Consider the following 23,254-nt stretch of genomic DNA (forward strand, 5'->3'; position numbering starts at 1 on the left):
ATCGCCATCCATATGACAAACAACGGAGCCCCCGTGAGTCATCATTCCCCTTCTCATCGCGGCACCAAAAGCATCTCCAACTTCCCACGACGGTCGTCAGCAAAAGCTAACAAATCGACGCTTTCGACGGCTCTGCCGTTGCTGTCGAGTTTCCTTTGGCTCCCAGTACGTTTTCTTCCTGGAAGTTGCTTTGCTGATTTGCTGCACTGCAATGGCACTTGCAGATGATGAGAATTTTCAGGTCATGACCTGTGTCACTGTGTGCGCTTTGCCTGCTTCGCATTTTTCTCCCAGAAGTAGCTAACCCCCAATCTGTTTATTCATTTATAGTTTCGCAATGATCGAGAGATCACACAAGAATGGGAATCCCACACACCTCGTGTGTTACCCTGGAGGAACGCAACGCAAGGATCGAACTACTATCTGTGATCTGTCACTTTCAGAGTTAGAAACCAGCAACCCAACTAAGCATGGACGCGTTGGATGCGTGTGTGTCAGAGGCTTGCACTCAGCGGCCGGCCACCTCTTCTTTCTAGCACATCGCCTATTCACCTGTACAGATGCAAGCTCGGCATTCATGATATTCCATTTCCATCTGCTCGAAGGCTGCTAAAATCTTGTAATCTGGGGAGCTGTGCCGAAAGCAAAGATTGGCTAAGGCACCACGATGACCTCCTTGTGATCGTTCGCCGGGTACATGGTGGATCCTTCGCTCTGCTCGTCGCCCAGCGCAGCTTCCGCCTGCCGCACCACGTAGCTCCACCGGTCCTGGAAGAGGTAGACGAACGCCATGGCCGCGACCTCGACGGTGAGGAGCACGGTCCACAGCCGCGCGCTCCGGCCGGTCCGCTCCTCGTACGTGTGCAGGCCGATGTAGACGTTGGCGACGCCGACGACGCAGATCCCGATGCCCAGGAGCCAGTGCGTCAGGTACCACGCGCTTCTGAACCTCATACCTCTGAAGAAATCAATCCACACGGCATGCTCGTTCAGGCATTGCCGCCTTGATCATAAGAAGCAAAAAAATTCCAGATACGAGCTGCTCCGCCTACCTGTCTGGCCTCAGGAAGCCGATGAGCGGCTGGAGCCAGATGAAGCCGTACAGCGCCAGCCCGATCCTCTGGTGAGTGTTGTTGAAGGCGTTCTCGAAGTTGCTTATCGACAGAACCGCCCCAGCAGTGGCAAGAACGACAGCGACAATCTGCAGTGACAGGGATTCGCATCTGAATATCTGGTGGTGCTGCGAGGAACTAAGCGGTTGCGAGAGATGGGAATTCATGCCGCTGACCTGTGAACTGATATGGCAGTAGAAGAGAAGCTTGACGCTCTTGGCGCTTTTGACATTGCTGGAGGCTCTGATCAGGAGCACTCCTATCGGCATCAGGAAGCCAACTGAAGACCAGAGCAGGAAAGCATGGAGCTTGAGTTGCAACGAGAGTTTCGGTGTGAGCTGCAAGAGAAATTCAGGTGTCGCAGTCAGTAATACAGCTTCTACTGCAATCAGATATTCAGCAGAATCGTTGCCAAAAAAAATGGATATTCAGCAGAATCAGGGAGATTTCACTAGCAATTTGAGGACATGGAAATTACCTCCAAGGGCTGGGCGATCTTGTAGCTTTGCTCTGAATTTGAATCACCCTGGGTTGGTGTGAGAAGCAAAAGAATCACACAACATGCAGATGCAAGGAGCAGTCCTTTTCTCTTGAACAGTAGCATTGCTGCTTGTCAATTCAGTATCTCCTCGGCAGAAACGAACGCCAATATGTGGCCAGCAACAACTAAAACAGAGCTCCTGAACAGCTCCCAAAAAATCAAAACTGAAGCTAAAATGATGTGCACATGCTAACAATGACAGAGGAGGCAGAGCTTTCGCAATCCCTCTCACACCTCAAGTCATTCCTTTCTTCCAAGCCCTTCCCGGCCTTTTAAGTACCGGGATTATAAGAAGAGCTGAAGGAACCTATCTGCGCTGAATAATGGTAAAAAAGAGACAAAGAACTGCAGAAACCGACGCCTAGGTCCGATTCCCCGCGCAATGCGGCAACGCCGAGGTCTTCCAAGATGACTTGCAGACGAATGAAAGAATCTGCCAAGGAATTCAAAGAACAAAATGTAATCGGTCCTGGAGAATAACTTGGAAGGAATGTGCAGCGAATGATTTGGATATGAGCACAGCAGCTGCTTTAGCCGCCGAGCAATAATATAGGGTGGTGGACTTTTGCGCTGCCAGGGATTGGAATGGAATCAGAGATAGATGGGTGATCTTTAGCTCCTTTGAGCTTTGGGTATGGTTTGGCAGCTCTGCGGTATGATGGTATGAAAGGGCGACTTTGTGGTGGTGCTGCAGGAAGCACCAAGATATTGTTGGCTGCTCCTGTATCGGCGTCCAGGGAAATTTTGCAAAAGCAGTCCTGAAAGTAGGGTATCAACTGTTGAAGTTTGTAGGCAGGGTTTCACAAAGAAAAAGTTTGTAGGAGAGGTGTCTAGCTAGGTCCAGTGTCTAAAAAAACCTTCTAGATCAGCACAGACAGGCAGCAAAGCGATCTGCTTTGCGTCAGCGTCCTGCTTTTCTTCAGATACGGTCATGACAGTACTGCATAACCACATTGATATGCTACACGTCTAAAAATGTAAACAAGATGTAAACGAGCAGCTGAATGGAATGAGGTCTGAACTTCTGGGAAAAACATCACGTATTCATAAGCCTGCTCATTTTTCTTTTCGTGTCATGTGCTATAGCAAGAATACTATAGGATTTCGTCATGATAGTTTACACATTTCATCATGATGAAGGCATTGTAGGATTTGGTCACCACTGAAAAGCAACTACTTTAGTGTGATCACAGGATGCTGCCACAACCTAATCTGCTTATGCTAAGCTCAGACATTCGCAGCCGCAGTTGCAAACATTTTCATTTGCCCACGATGTCGTTCGTAACGAGAACCCGGGATCTGAATCCGCGCGGTGGATCAGTTGAGATTGCTTGAACAGCGGGCGAACACAAAGATTACGGGCACCATCACCACGATCCATGACGGGAGCTAGTGAGATCTCGGTCCAGCAGCGGGCGTGTGTCTGTCCTCCCGGCCGGCCACCCACCAACTCCATGCCTGCATGTTGGACGCCAATAATCTCTGTGCATGGCGATGTGCAAGATGCCTCCCATCTCCTACATGTCTGCTCACAAGTAGCCATCACTTCTGAATTTTCGTCTTTTTTCCCTTTTTCAGTGAAGTATCCATCGCTTTAGCTCATGTGATTCTCACTGGAAAAGCAGGAGCTGGGGGAGCAAAAGGGTTGGACAGGCTGACCAAGCTGGAGGATTTGCATGGCTTAGGACGATGATCTTCAAAGCTGAAAGGCAGTAGTAGTTGCTAATGGGAGGATCTGTTAACGAGTCCCTGTCAGTCACAGACAGGGATGGTCAAGAGAGTTTCGCTGTACCGCCGGAAAGCAAAGAACTTTGATGTTAGGTATATGTATAGCTATGTACACTTTGGCCCTGTTTAGTTCCCAGCGCAAAAACGCAAAAAAGCCGTAAACGCAAAGATGCTAAAGGAATCTTGCTAATTTGAAGTACTAAATGAAATCTATTTACAAAACTTTTTACATGGATGGGCTGTAAATCGCGAGACGAATCTAATGAGCCTACTTAATCCATGTTTTGCAACAGTGATGCTACAGTAACCATCCGCTAATTATTGCTTAATCATGGATTAATTAGCATCATTAGATTCGTCTCACGATTTACAACCCATCCATGCAAAAAATTTTATAAATAGACTTCATTTAGTACTTCAAATTAGTAAGATTTCTTTGCGTAAATTTTTTTTTTTTTGCCTCCGGAGGCGCCGAACTAAACAGGCCCTTTATGTGTATTTGCCCTCTAGTTGGAGGGGTTCTTTGCATACAGTACTCATGTACATCTGCCCCTTTGGGCCATGGAACAGAGTTGAGCTGCACAATTCCAACATGGTAACATAGCTAAGGTTAGCCTAATCCCTTTCCACCGTCGCCGGCGTGCCACCGGCGACCCGCCGATGAGCAGCCACCGCCGGCCGGCGAAGAGCAGCTCCACCTCTCTTCTTTTTCTTCTTCCCCCTCCTCCCCTTTCCTTCCTTCTCTTCACACCCCCCCCATCTCTCCTTCCTTTTCATGCCTCTCGCCCGCCCCCACGCCCGCGCCTCCTCGCCTCCGCGCTCCCCGGCGGTCCCGTGCCTCCGTGCGCTCTGGCGGCTCCGCGTCTGCTCCGTGCGGCCCCGCGACCCGCGCGTCGCATCCTGCACAGCGCCCCGCGCGGCTCCCCAGCGCCAGCCACGCCTCGCCTCCCGCGGCCCTGAGGCCCCGTGCCCCGAGGCCCCACCGCCCCGCCTCCCCCTGCGGTCCCTGCGCCGCGTTCCCCCGCGCGCCCCGCCTTACCTCCCCCCTCCCGCGGGCCACAGCTGCGGGCGCCCCCTGCGCCACGTCTCTCGCGGGGCGCTGCTGCCTGCTTCGTCCCTCGCCCAGAGAAGGGAACCATTTCTCTCTCTCTCCAAAAAAAAAACCCGGGCCGATGGCCTCTTCTACCACTGTCTGTGGCTCTGCCATAGAGTAGGAGCTGCTTGTTCCGCCGCCTCAATGCAGCTACTTCCTTCCTGTCTGGGACTACTGCTCGTGCTTCTGTTTCACCACCACTGCATCCTTACCGAGACACATCATCTCAATGGTTCCTTGATTTTGGTGCTTCATTTCATATGACTCCAGATTCTACCCAGTTGTCTTTCTTGTCCTCCGTTGATCACCCTCTTCTTGTTCAGACAACTGATGGCACCTCTCTTTCAGTACCGGACGAGGTTTTCTCTCGACATCTTCCTTTCATGTACCTATAGTTTCACATGTTCCTAACCTCACTATGCAGCTGATGTCTGCTGGCTAGATCACAGATCATGGATGTCGCATCATTCTTGAGTCAGACTCTTGTTGTGTGCGGGATCTTCGCACGGGACTTCTAGTGGGGACTGGGCCTAGGTGCCATGACTCTCAGCGTCTTTGGGAGCTTGACTGGCTTCGCCTTCCCTCATCCATTGTGGCGAGTCCCTCATCCACCTCACCTGCCCCCGCGGTTGCTGCTTCTGCTACTCTGCACCTACCTTTGCTCGGTGGCATCGTCGCCTTGGCCATCTCTCCGGTTCGAGGCTTTCCACTCTTGTGGGCTGTGGTGTTTTAGGTCCTGTGTCTGGTGATGCTGCACTTCATTGTATGGGTTGCAAACTTGGTAAACAGTTGCAACTCCCTTATACATACAGTGATTCTGTATCGCAGCGTTCTTTTGATCTCATTCACTTTGATGTATGGGGGTCTGCTACTTTTGTCTCGAAAGGGGGTCACTCTTATTATGCTATTTTCATCGATGATTATTCACGGTTTACCTGGATCTATCGTATGTCCCCTCGTGGCCAGTTTCTATCTATCTACCAGCAATTTGCCAATATGATTCGTACACAGTTTGATTCTCCCATTCGTGCTTTTCGTGCTGATTATGCTGGTGAATACATCTTTGTTGTGCATCGTCTTTTTTTGCTGACCAGGTACCCTTCCTCAATTTTCTTGTCCTGGTGCCCATGCTCAGAATGGTGCTGCCGAACGCAAGCATCGTCACATTCTTGGGACTGCTCGTGCTTTACTACTCTCCTCCGAGCTTCACCTCACTTCTAGGCTAAGGCTTTCTCTACGGCTGTTTTTTCTCATTAATAAACAACCTTCCTCAGTCCTTCAGGGTTGTACCCCGTATGAGCGCTTGTTTGGCCACCCACCCAACTATGGCCATGTTTAGCTCCGCTTCTAGCCCAGCTTATGAACAATTTTAAGTCGTGAGGTTGCCAAACGGTCCGCTTCTGGCCCAGCTTCCGCAAGCAGCGCTTGTGGACGGCCCGTCTATCCGCGCTTCCTCCAGCAGCCGCCCCGAACCAGCTTATCGTCTGCTTATCCTCCCCGCACCGGCCCCCGCGACGCCCCAGCGCCGGCCCCCACGGCGCCGTCCCGCGCGCCGGGCCCCGCGGCGCCGCCCCCCGCCGGCCCCCGCGGCGCCGCCCAGCTCCGCCCAGCGCCGGCCCCCGCGGCGCCGCCCCCGCCGGCCCTCCGCTCCCGCGCCGGCCTCCGCCCCTACCTCGGCCTCCGCCCCCCGCGCCGCCCTCTGCCTCCGCCCCCGCGCCGCCTCTGCCTCCGCTCCCCGCGCGGCCTCCGCCCCCGCGCCGCCCCCCGCCCCCGCGCCGCCCCCCGCCGGCCCTCCGCTCCCGCGCCGGCCTCCTCCGCCCCCGCGCCCGCCTCCGCCTCCCCCCCCCCCCCCGCGCCGCCTCTGCCTCCGCTCCCCGCGCCGCCTCCGCCTCCGCTCCCCGCCGGCCCTCCGCTCCCGCGCTGCCTCTGCCTCTGCTCCCCGCGCGGCCTCCGCCCCAACGCCCCGCGCCGGCCTAATTATTTGTCTAATGACACTCTATTAATTGTTAATAATTTATGAACAAATTTTAGCTGTGCCAAACAGGGCCTGTGACCAGCTGCTTCTTTAACCAGCTGCTTCTCTGACCAGCTAGCCACCAGCTGGCTTCTCAATAAGTTTCAGCTGTGCCAAATAGGGCATATAGCCATCTTTCTTGCATTGGGTGTGCCTGCTTTGTTCTTCTCCCTCCTCGTGAGCTCACCAAGCTAACTGCTTAATTAATCAGTTGAGTTTCCTGGGTACAGTACGGAGCACAAGGGTTATCGCTGCTACGACCTTGTTGCCCATCGGATGAGGATATCTCGAGATGTCACATTTGATGAATCCCGCCCTTTTTACCCTCGTTCCTCCTCTAGCTCCTCTTCCACTACCGCGGAGTCTATCTCCTTCTTGACTCTTCCTGATGTGTCTCTTCCGCTGCCGTCCACTCCATCATCACCACCTTCTGCTCCTTCTATAGTTCCTCCACCTCCACTTCCACTTGAGCCTTCTCAGTCGCCCTTTGGACCTCCTCCCCGTCGAGGTTCCTCCTTCCCCTCTTGTGTCTTCTCCGCTATCCCTTAGTCATACTCCTGTGACAGTCCCTCCACGTGAGATCACTCACGTCTACTCTCGTCGCCCGAGACCTCCACCTCCACCTTCACCCGAGTCTTCTTCCTCACTCCTCGGACCTACTCCTGTGGTGGTCCCTCATCATGAGATCACTCACGTCTACTCTCGTCGCCCGAGACCTCCACCTCCACCTTCACTCGAGTCTTCTTCCTCACTCCTTGGATCTCCTCCAGAGCCGGCTCGACATGCTTTTCGTGACCGTAGTGCTCTCCGTCCTCTGGATCGCTATGGTTTCACTGCTGCTACTCTTGTTGAGCCCGCCACTTACTGAGAGGCTGCTGTCCACCCAGACTGGCAGCTCGCCATGGTTGAGGAGATTACCGCCTTGGTGCGCACCGGTACATGGGATCTTGTCCCTTTGCCACCTCGGGTGACTCTTATTTCTGGCAAGTGGGTCTATAAGATCAAGACTCGCTCTGATGGGTCCCTTGAACGCTACAAGGCTCGTCTTGTGACTCGTGGCTTTCAGCAGGAGCAAGGTGTGATTATGATGAGACTTTTACTCCCGCTGCTCACATGACCACAGTTCGGACTCTTCTCGCCGTTGCTTCTGTGCGCCAGTGGTCCATCTCCCAGCTTGATGTCAAGAATGCCTTTCTCAATGGCGAGCTGCATGAGGAGGTCTACATGCAGCTGCCTCCTGGATACTCTGTTCCGAACAGCATGATTTGCCGGCTGCGTCGCTCTCTTTATGGCCTTAAGCAGGCTCCTCAGGCCGAGCATTTCTACTCTGTTGTTACTGATGCTGGTTTTAAGCCCAGCGACCACGACCCTGCTCTCTTTGTCAACACCTCCCCTCGTGGTCGCACACTTCTTCTCTATATTGATGATATGATCATTAGTGGTGATGACTCAGTTTATTGACTTTGTGAAGAAGCGCCTTAGTGACAAGTTCTCGATGTCTGACTTAGGTCCGCTTCGTTACTTTCTTGGTCTCGAGGTCTCTTCCACACCTAATGGCATCTACCTCTCCCAGGAGAAGTACATTCACGATCTTCTCTCTCGTGCTGCTCTCACAGATCAGCGCACTGTCGATACACCTATGGAACTTGGTGTTCACCTACGATCTACTGATGGTGTTTCCCTTAATGATCCCACTCGCTATCGTCACCTTGTTGGGAGCCTTGTTTATCTTGGGATTACTCGTCCTGACATTTCTCATGCTGTTCATATTCTGAGTCAGTTCGTCTCTACTCCCACCCAGCTCCACTATGCTCACCTTCTTCATGTTCTCCGCTACCTTTGTGGTACTGTCTCTCGTCGCTTGTTCTTTCCTCGCTCTAGTTCCCTCCAGCTTCAGGCGTATTCTGATGCGACATGGACTAGTGATCACTCTGATCGTTGCTCTCTTTCGGCTTATTGTGTTTTCTTTGGGTCCTCCCTGATTGCCTGGAAAACCAAAAAGTAGACAACAGTTTCTCATTTGAGTGTTGAGGCTGAGTTGAGGTCTATGGCGGCTGTGACAGCTGAGGTCACCTGGCTTCAGTGGCTTCTTAAGTGCCTTCTGCACCAACTCCTCTCTCCTCTGATAGTACTGGCGCCCTCAGTATTGCTCGGGATCCTGTGAAGCATGAACTCACCAAGCATATCAGTGTTGATGCTTCTTACATGAGATCACAGGTGCATGATCAGATTGTGGCTCTTCATTATGTGCCTTCTGAGTTTCAGTTGGCGGACTTTTTTACGAAGGCACAGACGAGGGCCCAGCACAACTATTTCCTATCCAAACTCAGTGTCGTGGATCCACCATGAGTTTGAGGGGGGTGTTAGATATATGTATAGCTGTGTACAGTAGATCTATATTTGTATTCTACTCATGTACATCTGCCCCTTTGGGCCATGGAATAGAGTTAAGCTGCACAATTCCAACATTTGGCACCATAATCTGAGTGCCCAATCGAGCTTCTCTTGTTTGGTTGCCATTGGATTTTGCGTAGCGTGTTCGAGGTTTCTCCTTGCAGAGTTATGCTACCTGCCTTAGGTGCCGGTGATTATACGGTATCCAGATTTGGAAACGAGATCCCTATATTTATATCTAGTTTAGGCGAATTATTGACTCTGAGATAACTGAAGCAGAAGCACTACTGAGACCACTACATGCAGTCTTATTGTAATGGCCAGCCGACTGAACAGCTCAGCCTTCTTTTGTCTGGATGAGATAGAGGGATAACGCTGCTCATGTGTGCACACGCACGTATGGCCACATGCTGGACCGAGCACAGCTCAGACTTCAGACTTTCAGAGGCCGGAGAGAAAAATGAATCCAGAAAGGACATGGATTTGGGTCGATGTGCTGCCATTGTTTTCTGCAAGTGCACTCATTGGTGATGGGCCAGCACGCACTCGAGTCCACCCCAATCGATTGAAAGAAAAAGGCGATGGACTTGGGGCGGCCCTGCGATCTCCATGCCGTGTGCCACTATTATCTGCCTCCCTCTTTTCAACTGTCAAACTGAAATCTTCCCTTCGTCCCCCATCAGTATAGACGAAGGCATTTTCAGAGTTCCAAAGCCACGGCAAACGATCGTTTCACTGCAGGGAAAACCACGCCTGTCTCCTGCTTTTGGGCTCAAAGCGTCGAGAGCCTTGACGAGTCGCGGTATACAATAGCAGAGACCTCTCATCTCGCCTACTTACACAGCACCATCTCGCTGCTGCTTCAGGATCACCATGACCATGTTACACTGTCACCATGTCCTCCTCTGCTGCAAGTTCGTTACAGGAATGGAGTCGCTTGACCACATCACCGTAATCATTCCTGTAATCTGCTTTCCAGCAACCACCACTCGCTAATTATCGACTAACCAAAGGCGCCCGGAATGATTTAGGCGGCAGCTGCTAAGGCCAGCGATGGATCACCTGGATCTGCTTTCGCAAGCAACCTGAAACCAAAACCATGGTTGGACGCGCCATCAGTGCACCCTGATTAGCCGATGAGCTTGGCTTTAGTTTGCTTTCGGGAGGTTAGGTGATGCAGTGGCCTGACGTAGGTGGCAGCATCTAGTGCGCTCGGCTGCCGCGCACGTCCGCCGCTGATGTCGCGTTGATGGGATGCAAACGTGTTCCACGTCCAAACGCGCATCATTTCAGGCCAGCAGCTCGACTGTGTTGCTCTGCCGGCAACAAGCAGCATCAGCAGGGCCTTCCGCCAAGGACCATGGTCGCTGGCTCTGGTGAATTAAGCGTCCGCTCTTCCCAAACATGAACAGGCGACCCTGAACCAAGGGTGGGCATTTCACAACCACACAGAAATTCGCTCCCAAACGAGGCCTACCGTTCAGGGGTGCACAAAGGGGTTAGCAAGTTTGCAGAATGAGCAGAATGCATGGCAAGCCACTCAACTTGCACCAAATTCTCATCTTGATCACTTAACTTGCAAATGGTACACAGCGCATCATTAAACTTGCGTTCCTGGTTCATCTCGCTGTTGTTCTCGTACATTGCTAGTGCCTTGTTCATCAATATTTCCAAATGGATGATAAGTCGTTGTATTCATATCAGTGTACAGAGATGGCAAGTTCTCCTCTTGCTTCTCCAAATGGACGATCAATATTTACTCTGTTGCCACTTGCACCAATCCACCATCTCCATCGCTTGACAATCTGTCTTAAGTGGCCTAATGCCCTCTGCCTTGACTTTCCATAACCCAGCGATGCCATAAAATGGCCAATCCACAACCCAGACCAAGTGTCACTCTCATAGAAATCAAACCGACCTTGGAGTTGAGATAGCTCATTGCCAATAAGTTCACGTATTAAATAAGCGATCTCAGATTCTCAGGTGAACCTTTTATAGACCGGTTGAGAATTTGGCACAAGTTCAAAGATGCACCATGCATTTTACTCTTGTAGAATTGCAGTTAAAATCAAAATTTCAGCAGGCCAAAAGGAACCTAACAGACTGGTCAGACTCACAGTACAAACCAAGCACCGTTACCAAACCGTCGGGCAACCGGGCAGTTCAGAAAAGGATTGCATCGACAATAAAAGAAATGGCAGCAAGAGAAGGGGCGGAATAAATAAGCAGTCTGCTGATAGCTAATTTGACCGAAGTCAGGGGTTTGCATAGCATCATTCAAAATCGTAACTGGAAACATAGGAGTGCTCGATCCACAGGGCACCAAAACTTTCACAGGCAAAATCTTTCCACTCTTGCGCGCTAAGACACATAACATAGGTACCATCCTGCTGAGACCTATCACATGAACAAGTTGGGCCTGGACGCCTTGAAAGTGGTCTTGAGCTTCCTGGTGGGTGGCCTCACCTTGCGGTACACGAGCGGGAATTTGATCTTGGAGTTGTGGAACTGCTTGGTGTTGTCCCTCTTGCACAGCTTGAAGTGGACTGTCGCCGTCTTGATGATCTGGATGCAGGGGGCCCTCACACGGTGGCGGGAGGCCATCTCATTGTACATCTGCTCCACGGCACCATTCAGGGTGGTGTCACGGTACTCCTTGTACATGTTGTGGTAACCTGTCCTGCTCTGGTAGCGCAGCCAGATGCCGTAGTTCTTGATTGTGGTTGGGTTGCGCTCAAAGATCTGAGAAATATCAAACACGTTCAGAAGCAGACATGCGCTACATTAGGTATTATGAGAACTTGTACTAGAAGGGGACATCATTTACACATTCAAACTTTCCATTGACTCTAGATTAATCTATTTCCCTATGGACCTCTAAGAGGCAAAACTTCAGGATTGCAAGGCCATCCTCATCCAGCTCTATTACAGCTACGTCTATCAAAGGCAGGCAAATCAAAATGCCTCCAAGAAAACCTACTCAACAAATAACAAAATTGCTAACACTAAGCATCAGCCAGTATCCAAATACCCAATAAGCCTGTCTAAACTGTGTCAACCAATATTATACCAGACTGTCATATGCTGTTACAAAGTCTGGTCAAGTTCGTTCATATGCATCGCGCGTAAGGAAGGGCAACATATCTTTCAGAAACAGGAGTCACAGGACTTAGTTCACCAGCCTTAGAAACACAAACACAGAGACATCCCCAACAGGTTTTTGACATGGATTAGCAAGTTGGAAGCTCTCACTACTTGAAATTGGAATACATGTACTCCTTCGATTTACATTTACTTTTCAATTTTGACTTTGTGACATCATTGACTAAAAATGCCTGTTAAAACTCAAGTGCTTTGCAAACAATGTACATCCAGAGCTAATGGTTTTATGTAGCTTGAACAGCAATGCTCAAAGTCAAAAGTGACACGTAAATGCGAACAGAGTAGTATATGATATTACAACTTCAGAACAAATGGATCCGCTAGCGCATGTGCATCATATGTATATGATATCACAAATTCAAGTAGAACAGCACCCACTCATTGTTCAAGTAATCAAAGAGCAAGCCTAACCTCCACAAGTTGAAAATTTTAAAACTACATACAGAGCCCAAACCAAAATCCAAGATTTCCGTACATCGAAACAAGGGTAATATCTACAATTTAAGGATGTTTGAGGTCTAATTGACAGGCCTATTACATAAAATTCACTGCTCACTAGTAGTCAATTAGGAATCGCATACACCTTTCATATACTAACTTAGCCAATCAATGATGATGGAGGTAAAAGGCACATCAACAGTTAACTCAGCCAGGGAAGGCATCAACTTCACGACATTAGATCAGCAATGGCAAGTTGGCAACACACTAAGAACACGTATCTACGGTGCATCAGCAATACTAAGCCATTCGATGGACACCACACACCAGTACAAAAATGTATATCCGAAGATGTGAACGAGTTGTACCTCGTTGATGGCGAGCATCTGCCCATTGCTCTTCTTCACCTTCTTGAGCTTCCTCAGGAAGTACCTGCGCAAAAATAAGCAAGACCCATCGTCAGAAATACGCACCGAAAAAGCAATCGGAGAATCCTGGCATCGGCACGAGAGGGTACGGCACTGACCAGAACTTGGACTTGGCGCGAACCTCGTTGGTGGCCCAGAGCTTCATACGGTAGATCTTGGGGTGCTCATCGCCGGGGGTTGGCAGAGCGCGACCCACCACCTGGTACTGATGGAACTGCGCTCGAAATAAATCACAAAAACAGTAGATCAGCCACACCGGGGAGAGCAAAGACGCGGTGGGTCTAAGACTAGGAGACGACGGCGCGGTAGAGAGGCTTACCCTGTGGGCGACCATTTCCGTGAGCTCGGGAGGCCGGAGATGGGCGGCGGAAGGGACCTAAGCCTAAGCGGGGGGGGATGGCGGCCGACGAGGGAGGAGAGAGGAGGCGGACGAGTATTTATGTGTTGGGGCGAGGAACCCTAATGGGCCTTATACTGTGGGCTTCATTTTGTTCACTTCAAAGAAGTGTGTATTGGGCCTAAGATATCTTGGGCTAGTTCGGCCTTCTCTCTATTCAACGACCTTCAAAACCGTTCGGTGTAGAAAGAACTTTCTCCAGTCCCCCTCCTTGTTTCTGCCTACCTTTTTTGTATTGTTTTGGGGGACTTCCATCCTTGATGGATTATACTGCGCAGCACTGCATCTGACAAATGATTCGAAAACAGAAAATCCTCAATTTTTACCAAGGTATCTTATTATATGATCCAATGCTTCTTACACAGATTGTACGTTTAAAATCTTATTACAAAGTAGAATACACATGGATGTTGCTCACACTTCATAATATACATATATACACAACACAAACAAGCAATACATCGATGGGTTGCATTTGGTCATTGCCAAACTCTGGAGGCAATTCACCATACGTGAGTTCCTTTAGTAACCCCCAGGAGGATGGCAACTGCAGCAATTGCAGCCTGTTTAAGATACATCAACATTCAGAACAGAATCAGCTTGAGATTCCAGAAACAAGAAGGAATTCAGGTCAAATGATACAGTCAGGGAACAATGAAGTCGACAATTCAGCACTCGTGTATATAGTTACGTATAAATGCTGAGCAACCATGTTGATCCCATTAATATTCAGCATTCCTTTTAGATTAGGATTAATATCCAGCATATTACAATTTAAATCCTTAACAAGAACCTAACTGTATTTAGTACGCTTATTATGTTTTCATTTCAGGAATGACAACAAAGATGAGTATCAAACAGTTTGCTTCAATAGTTCCATACTTCCATGCAGCTTCAGTCTCAAATTCCAGAGATGAAATAAACAGCGAGATCGCATTGTATTAGTAGAAAGGAACTTACAGCAATTGTGCAAGCTACGTATCCTGGTTTCTCTCTGTGGTCATGTACCCGCACACATATCATAATAAAAGCTCCAATATACCATGGAATTGCGGCAAGGAAAAAACCAGCGATGAACCTTGTTCAAGGAGGAGAAATGGACTTTGTTAGTAGTGCTATTTAACTTCACATTCGACAAAATAACAAATATGCAGAGAGGGAGGGAGGGAAACACTCACAGGCACCAGCCTAGGCCGAGGCCACAACATGGGAGACGCCGCATTCTCACAGGTCTACCTTCAGCTACTTGACCATAGCCTGCGGCACCAAAAACAAATGATCCTTCAATGCAGGTATCAATTTTTATGCTCAGCAAACATTCATTCATTATTGCCACATAGTTCATGCAGACTAGCTCAGGAGTAACATTTTCGTACGCTTTTGGCCAGTGGAGAAGGCCCAGAAGCTAGCAGTTATTGGCGCATCACAATAGCTTTTGGCCAGTGGATTCAATTATCTGTAGCTGATACAAGTCACTACCAACTCAATTAATGCTATAGCTAGTGGTGACAACTACGGTAGCTCAATTAGTCCTCAATAGTGGCTAAAATAGAGAATTAATTTGAAGATTAACCAATTACTTCATTCTCCTTATCATAAATTGCATAGTAACCCAAGAACAAGTGCTAAGGTTCTGAATCGGTTCACCGGATTTGCAGTTTTAGCTGCCTTTACCATCAGTGGAGGAAAGGTGAGGACTTGGAATCTTAGATCATGCACCAACATGATACATGAATCAACCAAATGAATCCACCATGAAAGCTCTCCTGAATACTTCGAATCGCGAACCCCCAATTTAACCTTTACCCCACAACACAGCTAAGCTAAGCAGCAGGAGCAGAAAAAGCGACCGAGACAAGACCACCATACCTGGCACGGCCTGGTACCCCTGGGCGTAGTACGGCTCCACGGGCGCGTATGGCTGCTGCTGGTTGTGATAGCCGCCGCCGCCGAATCCGGGAGGCGGGGCGGGCTGCGGGAACCCGACGGGCGGCTGCCGGAACTCGCCCGAGCCAGCGCGAGAGCCCTGGAACGTGCCGTACCCGTACTGCTGCGGCGGCTGGCCCTGCAGGTGCGGCGGCTCCGACGTCGGGAGGCCGGAGGAGGAGTAGCCCCCGGCCTTGCCGGCGTCGGCCTCCTGCTCGTGCCCTCCTCCCATGGGCGATGGGTTGACTCTTGACGGAGGCGACCAAGTGAGAGGGTGTGAGGCGTGTCACGGCGGGAGACGCGCGGTGGGATCTGGAGGGGAGTGGTGGTGATACTGATGACTACGCGTGGCTGATGAAGTAGTTGGGATTGGGATGGGCTGGGCCCCGCCATTTAACGAGATAGATAGTAATGCGATGCTGGGCTTTGGTGCAAAATGGGTGGGTGGGCATGGTAGATCGTGGGCTGAATCGAGCCCATTTAGCATTTAACTTCGTTCTTTAAAAAAAAAACAGGTTGCTCCTCTCTCTCGAACAAAATTAACTGTGCAAGGTTGGATGTAGCTGTTGGGGCATGATGCTTAGTTCAAAGTTAAAACATGAGCATAAAACATAGGGTCAGATCTCAGACAACACTATTGCAGGGATTACTGAGTAGTACGGCGTCATTATCTGCAGTTCTGCACGACTGCATGCATCTCGGCTCATCTCCGCCTGCGCTGTCTGAACAAATCCAGCTCCATTTTGGACAGGCAGGACACAAGCAGCAACCTAATCAACACAGCGAGTGAATCACACAAACACACAGTTGTGCCATCCGTCTCATCCAAGATCCCCAAGTCGGCAAGTGGAGGCTTTCGTATAAGCCCAGACCGAATTTCTCAGCACTGATCCTCCTGCGTCATGCACAAGTTGAGGGACAGAGATCGCAAACATTCGACCGCAACCTCCCAAAGCGATCCGCCTGCCCACCGCGCAACGGCCATGATCAGAGCGTATCAAAGTCATCACAGTCAGTCAGTCCCTGCGCCCGGACGCGTCTTGACATCTCTGCTCCGGCGCGGCGTAGGAGCAGCGCAACGGAACCGCGCACGCGACCTCCTCCAGAAAGCCAGGGCTCGGGCTTTCCAACCGTCGATCCAAGCACACGCACACTGCTGGCTTCCGGCTTCAGTGAAGTGCATCCAACTCGAGGCCCGATGAAACTGCCAACCTAGCTTCCAGACCAAGCTGGAGGATAAACTAGTTAAACAGCAGCTTGCATCGGTCGTCTGAACTCAGAACTAAGCGACCTGCATACGTGTGGCTCTGAAGATAGAAAAAAAGAAATATACATGTATGTATATGTGCTCCAGATTGAGATGAGTCTTTCCAGGTTGAGTGATGATCTCGTCAGCTCAGCTGACTTGTCAGGTAAGGATCTGTGGGTTTATATATTTATATATATCGGGCAGGGCGCGTTCAAAGATAAGACCCACAGATCGGTGCGGCGCAATGATAGGAACAAGCTGCTGGCTTGCTTTGCTGCTGTATCTGAACGATCTGTGTGCAATGATAGACCAGAACATGCATGCGAATGGCTTGCGAAGATGGCGACTGAGAGGTCAGGGAAGGAGGAGATGACCCAATCATGAGCAGGTTTCCTTACTCGCCAAGGGAGTTGGTCAGAAAGGGGAGACGGTGTTGTGTGCTCCGGCCTCGGTGGCCGAGATGTTAGCTTATTCTTTTGGAGAACCGATGAGCATGTTGCATGCCAATGCTAATTGCCTGGTAATATACATGACCGCCAACAAGGCACTAAAATATTGCCGCTGACAAGCATGTTTGAGGCAAAATTTTCTTCAGAAGTTCAGATGGCCCATGCACGATGTAGCATAACACTCCCAGTAAAACAGTGCACCAGGAACAGAAATTCCAACTCAACTGGAGAAGTCTAAAATTCGTCGAGTTTCATAAATGAAGAAATTCAGAGTTTTTCTTTTCATAAAATACGACTTTCACTCTACCAGTATTCATACATTCTGAATGCTGAAACCATACTAACCAACAAGAATGCCGTCTGAATTCTGAAGCCAGTAGTAGAGAACTACGGACACTAGTACCTGAAAGTCTGAACTCTGAAACATTGCAGCTGACCTATGCAAACATGGCGTCCATGATTTTAGTCAACCCTGCAAGAGAATAAAATATCAACCGCCGCAAGATACCATGCACTGGAACGTCCCTGAATTTCTGCAGAGATCTTGCACAAAATTAAGTTCTTCACTTGTTCAAGTTTGCATGCCAGCTAAGTTTCCCTCTCATTTCGCGAGCTCTCTTGACGAATGAGCCACACTGACTTCGTTTGCCAGAAACCCCGACTGCCAGCCCGTGTCAGCCGTGACACCACCGGTTCCCGGGCAGATATATATACCCCAGTGCGATCCACGGTTCCAGTCTTCACAAGAAAAATTCAGATCAATTCTACAACGCAGCTAGCCATGGCGATTGGAGCACCAGGTTCTCATCAGCCCAACAACGAGGCAGCCAACATCCTGGAGAACGTGTGGGCTACCATCATGACAGAGTCCGCTACCCCGGCGTCGTCGACGGCCGCGTCGTCGGAGGTCGGCGAAGAGAAGCCGGAGGCCATCCTGCAGAGGCTGCCGAGCCTGGGGAGGTGGATTTCCATGGGAGCCGAGGAGTGGGACGAGCTCCTCCTCGGTGGCACGGCGCTCACGTCGGACGCATCCGGCGAGCTACTCGTCGCCTCGCCGGCGAGCCAAGAGGACCGGCGCGATCGCCGGGCCAGCTCCAAGGCGGTGGCGTGCAAGAGCTACAGGGGCGTGCGGCGGCGGCCGTGGGGCAAGTTCGCGGCCGAGATCCGCGACACGCGGAGGAAGGGCGCGCGGGTGTGGCTGGGCACGTTCACGACCGCCGAGGAGGCCGCGCTGGCCTACGACAAGGCGGCGCTGCGCATGCGCGGCCCCCGGGCGCACCTCAACTTCCCGCTCGACGTGGTGCAGCGCGAGCTGGCCGGGAACGGCTGCGTCGAGGCGAGCCGGGTGTTGCGCCGGCGGAGGAGGAGAGGCAACAATGCTGCTGCTGTTGATACAAGAAGCAATGGGAGCGTGTCGGCAACTGGTGGTTGTGACCAGACCATGGTGTCGTTCGCTTGCGGGAAGAAAGATCAAGGGACATCGATGGTGCAAGAGCGTTCGATGAGCGATCCAGGAGCGGTGATCGAGTTCGAGGACATCGGTGGCGAGTACTGGGACTACTTGTTCGCACCTTTGTAGGGGAGGATACGATCAAGTACACTAGTTATTAGGGATTTCCAAGGGGAAGAGGTATTTACAAGATAGGGTTGTGGATTCATGAAAAGAGAAGGCTAGCTAAAATGCTGAATGGTAATCACTAGCAGTAATTTGTATATAGCTCAAGTTCGACTGGTCATAATTAGCCTATCAACCCGTACTCCCTCATGAAGCTAGCAGCTAATAATTATAATTATTTATCTCAGACTTTCTTTCATCTATTAAATATTATAACGTACAATACTCTACGAATACATACTCATAATTATCTAGTTGTAATATATTTAGTTAGTAATTAGGTAAACTCCCGTGCGATGCTACGGGCACATAATTTTTAAACAAAATAAAATAATTTTAAAGAAATATGGTAAAAGGACAATATGTTTCTAAGCCATAAATTTCGGTAGCAAAATATATATGTTAAAGATGATAGAAAGAAAATATATCCAACATGCAAAATGTCTTAAACTTCTGATACAATTTTCTAAGAATTATCTAGACAGATAATGCTACAACAATTTACGTTTTTCCATTTGTGAGGCTAATATAGGATTCAAGATAATCTATTTATATTGCAGACATGTTGATTCTTCTTGTATGTCAATAGATGTATTAAGAAGCGTTTTCTCAGTTCACAGGTATCCTGCACATACATTATCCGTAGTGCGCCGCCACAACAGAAGGGGATACCGGGCGAGAGAAATGAGACCGTCGGGGTTGCCGCGTCGCTGTAGAGCTTTTCGCCGGACCGCGCACGTGGCTCCGTTGAGGAACTCACCAACGGTGCATGGGGAAGTGGTGTGGCTCGCGCCTGGCTGCCACGGCGGCGGCGGCGCTGGACTCGGCGACAGCGCAGCAATTGGTCCGTGACGACACCGGCTGGCGGCGGCGGCGGCGTACGTAGGGCTGGATACTTTTAACCGAAAACCAACCACGGAACCGTACCGAGCCGAACCGAACCGAAATGTAGATTCCCTGTCATAAACGTCGCCCCAATGGCGTGGCCCAACAAAACTACACAGCTTGCCCACCCAACACGTACAGCAGCCAGTAGCCCAAGAAGGTACCAAGCTGACTCTCTCTCTCTCATCATTCTTTAATCTTAATCCTTATCCTTATTCTCTCGACCTCTCCAATCCTGGTGTCGGCGGCGGCTACGGCGAGTGCGGCTATGGGGCGGTGGCAGTGCGGGCCGCAGCCTTATTGTAGGAGCAAGCGACTCGAGGCAGCGAGCGTGGCGCACTGGCGAGCAGCGAGGACAAGCGCGGCCGAGCCGCAAGCCACCAAGCGGGCAGCCGGGCAGGTACGTTGGGAAGCATGAGCTTCGCTTGACACCGAACACCGAACTGAAAGCACCGACACCGAACTGGTCAAGTTTTGAATTTGCTATGCACCAATCGGTTCTTCATTTCAAATAGGATCTCTGGAACTTGTGGATTTCGGGGATTTTGAGATTTCGAGAATTTTGGAATTTCGTTGCTACCAAGTTGATTCCCCACCTTTCTAGTGGATTTCAAATAGGAGCTTGCTGTTAGGGTTGAAAACGGTCGTGATATATCTCGTTCCGTTTCGCCCCGATTCCGCTCGTTTTCGTATTATTGGAAAAATTCGAAATTCGGTGCGAAATACGGAATGCCATATGAAATCATGACGGAAACGGTTTGAGTGATATCCTGATCATTTTCGTATTTCCTATATTTTCTCAGGATATCCCGCTTTTAGCTATTCGGGATATTCCCCATTTTTCGCAGCCCATCAAAACAAAGCCTAGCAATCCGAACTATCAAGACAGCCCAGCCCAAAACATTTAGGGCGTGATTGGTTACCGCATGCCCCATCCTGCATCGCACCGGCCGAGCCAGGCTCTCCTTGGCCAGGCTGCTGCCAGGCTGCTGCCATGCAATTGCTCACCGTTTGGTTGCCTGGGCGCATGCAGCATGGCCAAGCAGGGAAGCTGTTTGGTTGCCTGGGCGCAAGAGTTGTTCTTGCACCGCTGCTCTCTCCTCTTATGCAGCTCGCGCATCCCAGCCTGCATCGCGCCGGCCTGGCCCGACAAAAACGCTCGATTCCTACGTTTCCCGCGGGCCTGGCTGGGAGGCGCATCTTGCACCACAGGAGCCTGGCTCGGCCGCTCGCGCAGGCAACCAAACGTTCAGAAGTTGCATGTCGAGAGCCTGGCCGGGCTGGAACCAGGCAACCAATCACGCCCTTAGGGCACCGCAGTCCCCACGGACCCGAGTCCCCTACCCACCTCCTCCCCCGATCCCCGAGACAACCGCCTCTCTCTCCCTCTCCCTCGGTAAACCCCGTCGCGACTCCCCCTCACCGACCCCCTCTGGCCTCCTCCCTCTGATTGCCCTCCGCCACCACCACCTAAAGCCGGCCGCTCGGCAGCTCTCCACCCGATCCAGCCGCACCGCCAGCAGATACTGCTGCGTCGCCGCCCAATCGAGCCCTGTCGCTGCCAGCCCGCCATGCCGAGTCGACGACGGCCGTTCCTGCTCGTGCGGCCGCACCCTCGGCTTGATGCGGCCGTTCATGCAGCGTGGGCGCAAGGGGACTTCGACGTGTGAGCGCAGGGCAAGGCGGCGCCCATGGCCGGTGGCGCCCCCCGCCCCGCCGCCGGTGCCGCCGCGAGGTCCAACCCCGGCAGATCCACTCCGGCATCCTCCGTGGCCTCCCTCCTACGACCTCTTCGGCGCCCCACCCCCGCTTCCTCCTTCGACTCGTTCAAGGGCCTCACCACCAACAGCAGCAGCAGCGCGGCGAGGGCCAAGCCGGCGCCTTCCTCACCCCCGGTCTTCGACGACAACATCTTCGACACGGTCCTCGGGCTACGGCCCTCCCAACTCCTCCGCGCGGTACGACGACGGCGTGTTCTAGGCGGCGGCCCCGGCTACGACGACGTGTTCGCGACCGGCACTACCTCGCCGCCGTCGACCACCTCGCCTCCTACTCCTCCTCCTCCCCCGCCATCTCGGGCCGCGCGGGGCTCGCGGTTCAGTTCGCCATGGCGCGCCTCGAGGATGAGCTCTGCCACCTCATCCTCCGCCACGAGGTGCCGCTTGATTCCAGCTGCCTCTTCTGCAGAGGGTGCAGTGGGTCGGTGGATAGCGATGGATGGGGTGAGACGTGGTTCTCCGGCAGAGTCACGAGAGTCACGGGGGTGAGACGTGGACACTATAGGCTTTTTAAGCAGTGGAGATAATATTTTTCAATCTGTATCGTACCTTCGTATATGTATTTATATATGTATTTGATATATATTTAATTAAGCCATCTGATTAAATTATGTGAGTAGTATAAAAATTGGTATTCTCTCTGGTGACCACGTATATATAAGCAATAACATAAATACTAATATATTAATAATGATAGACATAGTAATTTAAATTTTATATTGGTGCACTTTTAAGATTTTATTATAATTATATAACTTAGATTTAGAAGTTACTTTAAATGATATAATTAAATGATATAATTAGATAATTTATATACAATTTTATGAGGTTATTTGATATTATTTTTATAATGGTATATGTGGGTAATTTCTAATTTGCATGAAGATTAGGGGTTACTTTAGATTATTTTTTATAAGGGTAGATTTGGTTAATTTAGTTACGTATTTAGGGTTTACTTTAGCCTATTTCATAATGGTACAGGTGGGTAATTTATTAAAAAAATAACAGATCCCATGGCTATTATGATTCGACGGGTCCAGGGACCCGGGGTCCCCAGCGGGTCCACTTTCCATTGACTGGTTCAGGGCCTCGCCCAGGACAGACGTCCGTCCGTACAAAGCAACAAATTTATTTGGATATCTCAGCCCACAACCCCCCCCCCCCCCCCCGACTTACTGCTTAGTCGGGGTGCTAAAGGCATGTATCCTTGACTGGCTACTCAGTTGGGGCAACCAGGGCTTGTGTCCCCGACTGGCTGCTCCGTCGGGGTGATCCAGACCCGTCTCCCTAACTGTAAAGCAGCATGACGGGTCCAGGGACCGCGGGTCCCAGCGGACCCACTTCTCGCTGGGCAGCCAAGGACGCGCGTAGAACAAGTGTCAGTCTACATTTACGACTACATCTGTGACTACTTTCTAGTGACCACATGCTCGACTAGCAAAGTCGAGTAACGGCGCATCCGGTGCCTTCGGCACTCGATCCGTCTCTAGCGACACTTCATTTGGACCATCTCAGCCCACAACCCCGACTACTCGGTCGGGGTGACCAAAGCCCATATTCCTGACTGCAAAGCAGTCAAGGGCCGGTTCCGTACCTAGGCTCCGATTGAGTTCCGCCCAACACGTGCCCGCCTCCTCGACTGGTAGGGTAGTCGGAAGGCCGGACTCAGCTTGCCAGCAGGCTCTAGGAGTAGGTGCGGAAGATAAGGATGGGCCTTGGGGTTAACTTATCGTAGACGAACAACCAACCCCTCCACGGGGGTTACAGTCCTATCTGCTGTTGCAACAGGACGTCACTATTCTACCTACCTGTCCTCGCAAAGGGATGAGCAAAGAGTATCATCGTGATACGGCCGGAACGCCCCCGTCACGATGAGGTGACCGGGAGAGGCGCTAGAGACGGGGCGTGATAGCCGTACCGTACCTATCGACACCCCACGACCTCCGATCGACTGAGCATAATGCACAGGGACAAGATGAGACGCCCGTCCTATGACGTAGGACTTGGGTGATGATCGTCTCAGGGCCCCGACTGAAAGGAGTTGG

At 51.0% G+C, this 23,254-nt stretch overlaps 5 protein-coding genes and 1 long non-coding RNA gene across 8 annotated transcripts; 3 read left to right on the forward strand and 3 right to left on the reverse strand.

Annotated features, from left to right (window-relative positions):
- Positions 1–299: 299 nt before the first annotated feature.
- LOC112886829 (cytochrome b561 domain-containing protein At2g30890-like) lies at positions 300–2,348 on the reverse strand. The gene is made up of 4 exons (XM_025952830.1): positions 1,591–2,348; positions 1,289–1,450; positions 1,053–1,201; positions 300–958 (listed from the first exon to the last, which is right to left on the reverse strand). The coding sequence occupies exons 1-4, from the start codon at positions 1,714–1,716 to the stop codon at positions 655–657; spliced, it is 741 nt and encodes a 246-aa protein (XP_025808615.1). The 5' UTR covers positions 1,717–2,348; the 3' UTR covers positions 300–654.
- Positions 2,349–3,948: 1,600 nt separating this feature from the next.
- LOC112884206 lies at positions 3,949–5,418 on the forward strand. 3 transcript variants are annotated; one of them, XR_003227055.1, is made up of 2 exons: positions 3,949–4,833; positions 4,899–5,418. It is a non-coding gene; the product is annotated as an uncharacterized LOC112884206 (long non-coding RNA). The 3 variants fall into 3 exon arrangements; XR_003227057.1 differs by having other exon boundaries at positions 4,917–5,418; XR_003227056.1 differs by having other exon boundaries at positions 4,924–5,418.
- A 5,577-nt stretch (positions 5,419–10,995) lies between these two features.
- LOC112886146 (60S ribosomal protein L18a) lies at positions 10,996–13,389 on the reverse strand. The gene is made up of 4 exons (XM_025951944.1): positions 13,230–13,389; positions 13,009–13,124; positions 12,851–12,914; positions 10,996–11,624 (listed from the first exon to the last, which is right to left on the reverse strand). Exons 1-4 carry the CDS (start codon positions 13,242–13,244, stop codon positions 11,283–11,285), a joined length of 537 nt encoding a protein of 178 aa, XP_025807729.1. The 5' UTR covers positions 13,245–13,389; the 3' UTR covers positions 10,996–11,282.
- A 219-nt stretch (positions 13,390–13,608) lies between these two features.
- Positions 13,609–15,566, reverse strand: LOC112886145 (60S ribosomal protein L18a-like protein). Its single transcript, XM_025951943.1, has 4 exons — positions 15,177–15,566; positions 14,486–14,564; positions 14,268–14,385; positions 13,609–13,870 (listed from the first exon to the last, which is right to left on the reverse strand). The coding sequence occupies exons 1-4, from the start codon at positions 15,463–15,465 to the stop codon at positions 13,811–13,813; spliced, it is 546 nt and encodes a 181-aa protein (XP_025807728.1). The 5' UTR covers positions 15,466–15,566; the 3' UTR covers positions 13,609–13,810.
- Positions 15,567–17,712: 2,146 nt separating this feature from the next.
- LOC112885208 (ethylene-responsive transcription factor 15-like) lies at positions 17,713–18,510 on the forward strand. Its single transcript, XM_025950862.1, has one exon. It carries the CDS (start codon positions 17,713–17,715, stop codon positions 18,508–18,510), a length of 798 nt encoding a protein of 265 aa, XP_025806647.1.
- A 2,612-nt stretch (positions 18,511–21,122) lies between these two features.
- Positions 21,123–21,698, forward strand: LOC112885209 (putative protein TPRXL). Its single transcript, XM_025950863.1, has one exon. It carries the CDS (start codon positions 21,123–21,125, stop codon positions 21,696–21,698), a length of 576 nt encoding a protein of 191 aa, XP_025806648.1.
- The last annotated feature ends 1,556 nt before the right edge of the window (positions 21,699–23,254 follow it).

Source organism: Panicum hallii, chromosome 3, assembly GCF_002211085.1.
Source record: "Panicum hallii strain FIL2 chromosome 3, PHallii_v3.1, whole genome shotgun sequence".
Classification (NCBI taxonomy): Eukaryota; Viridiplantae; Streptophyta; class Magnoliopsida; order Poales; family Poaceae; genus Panicum; species Panicum hallii.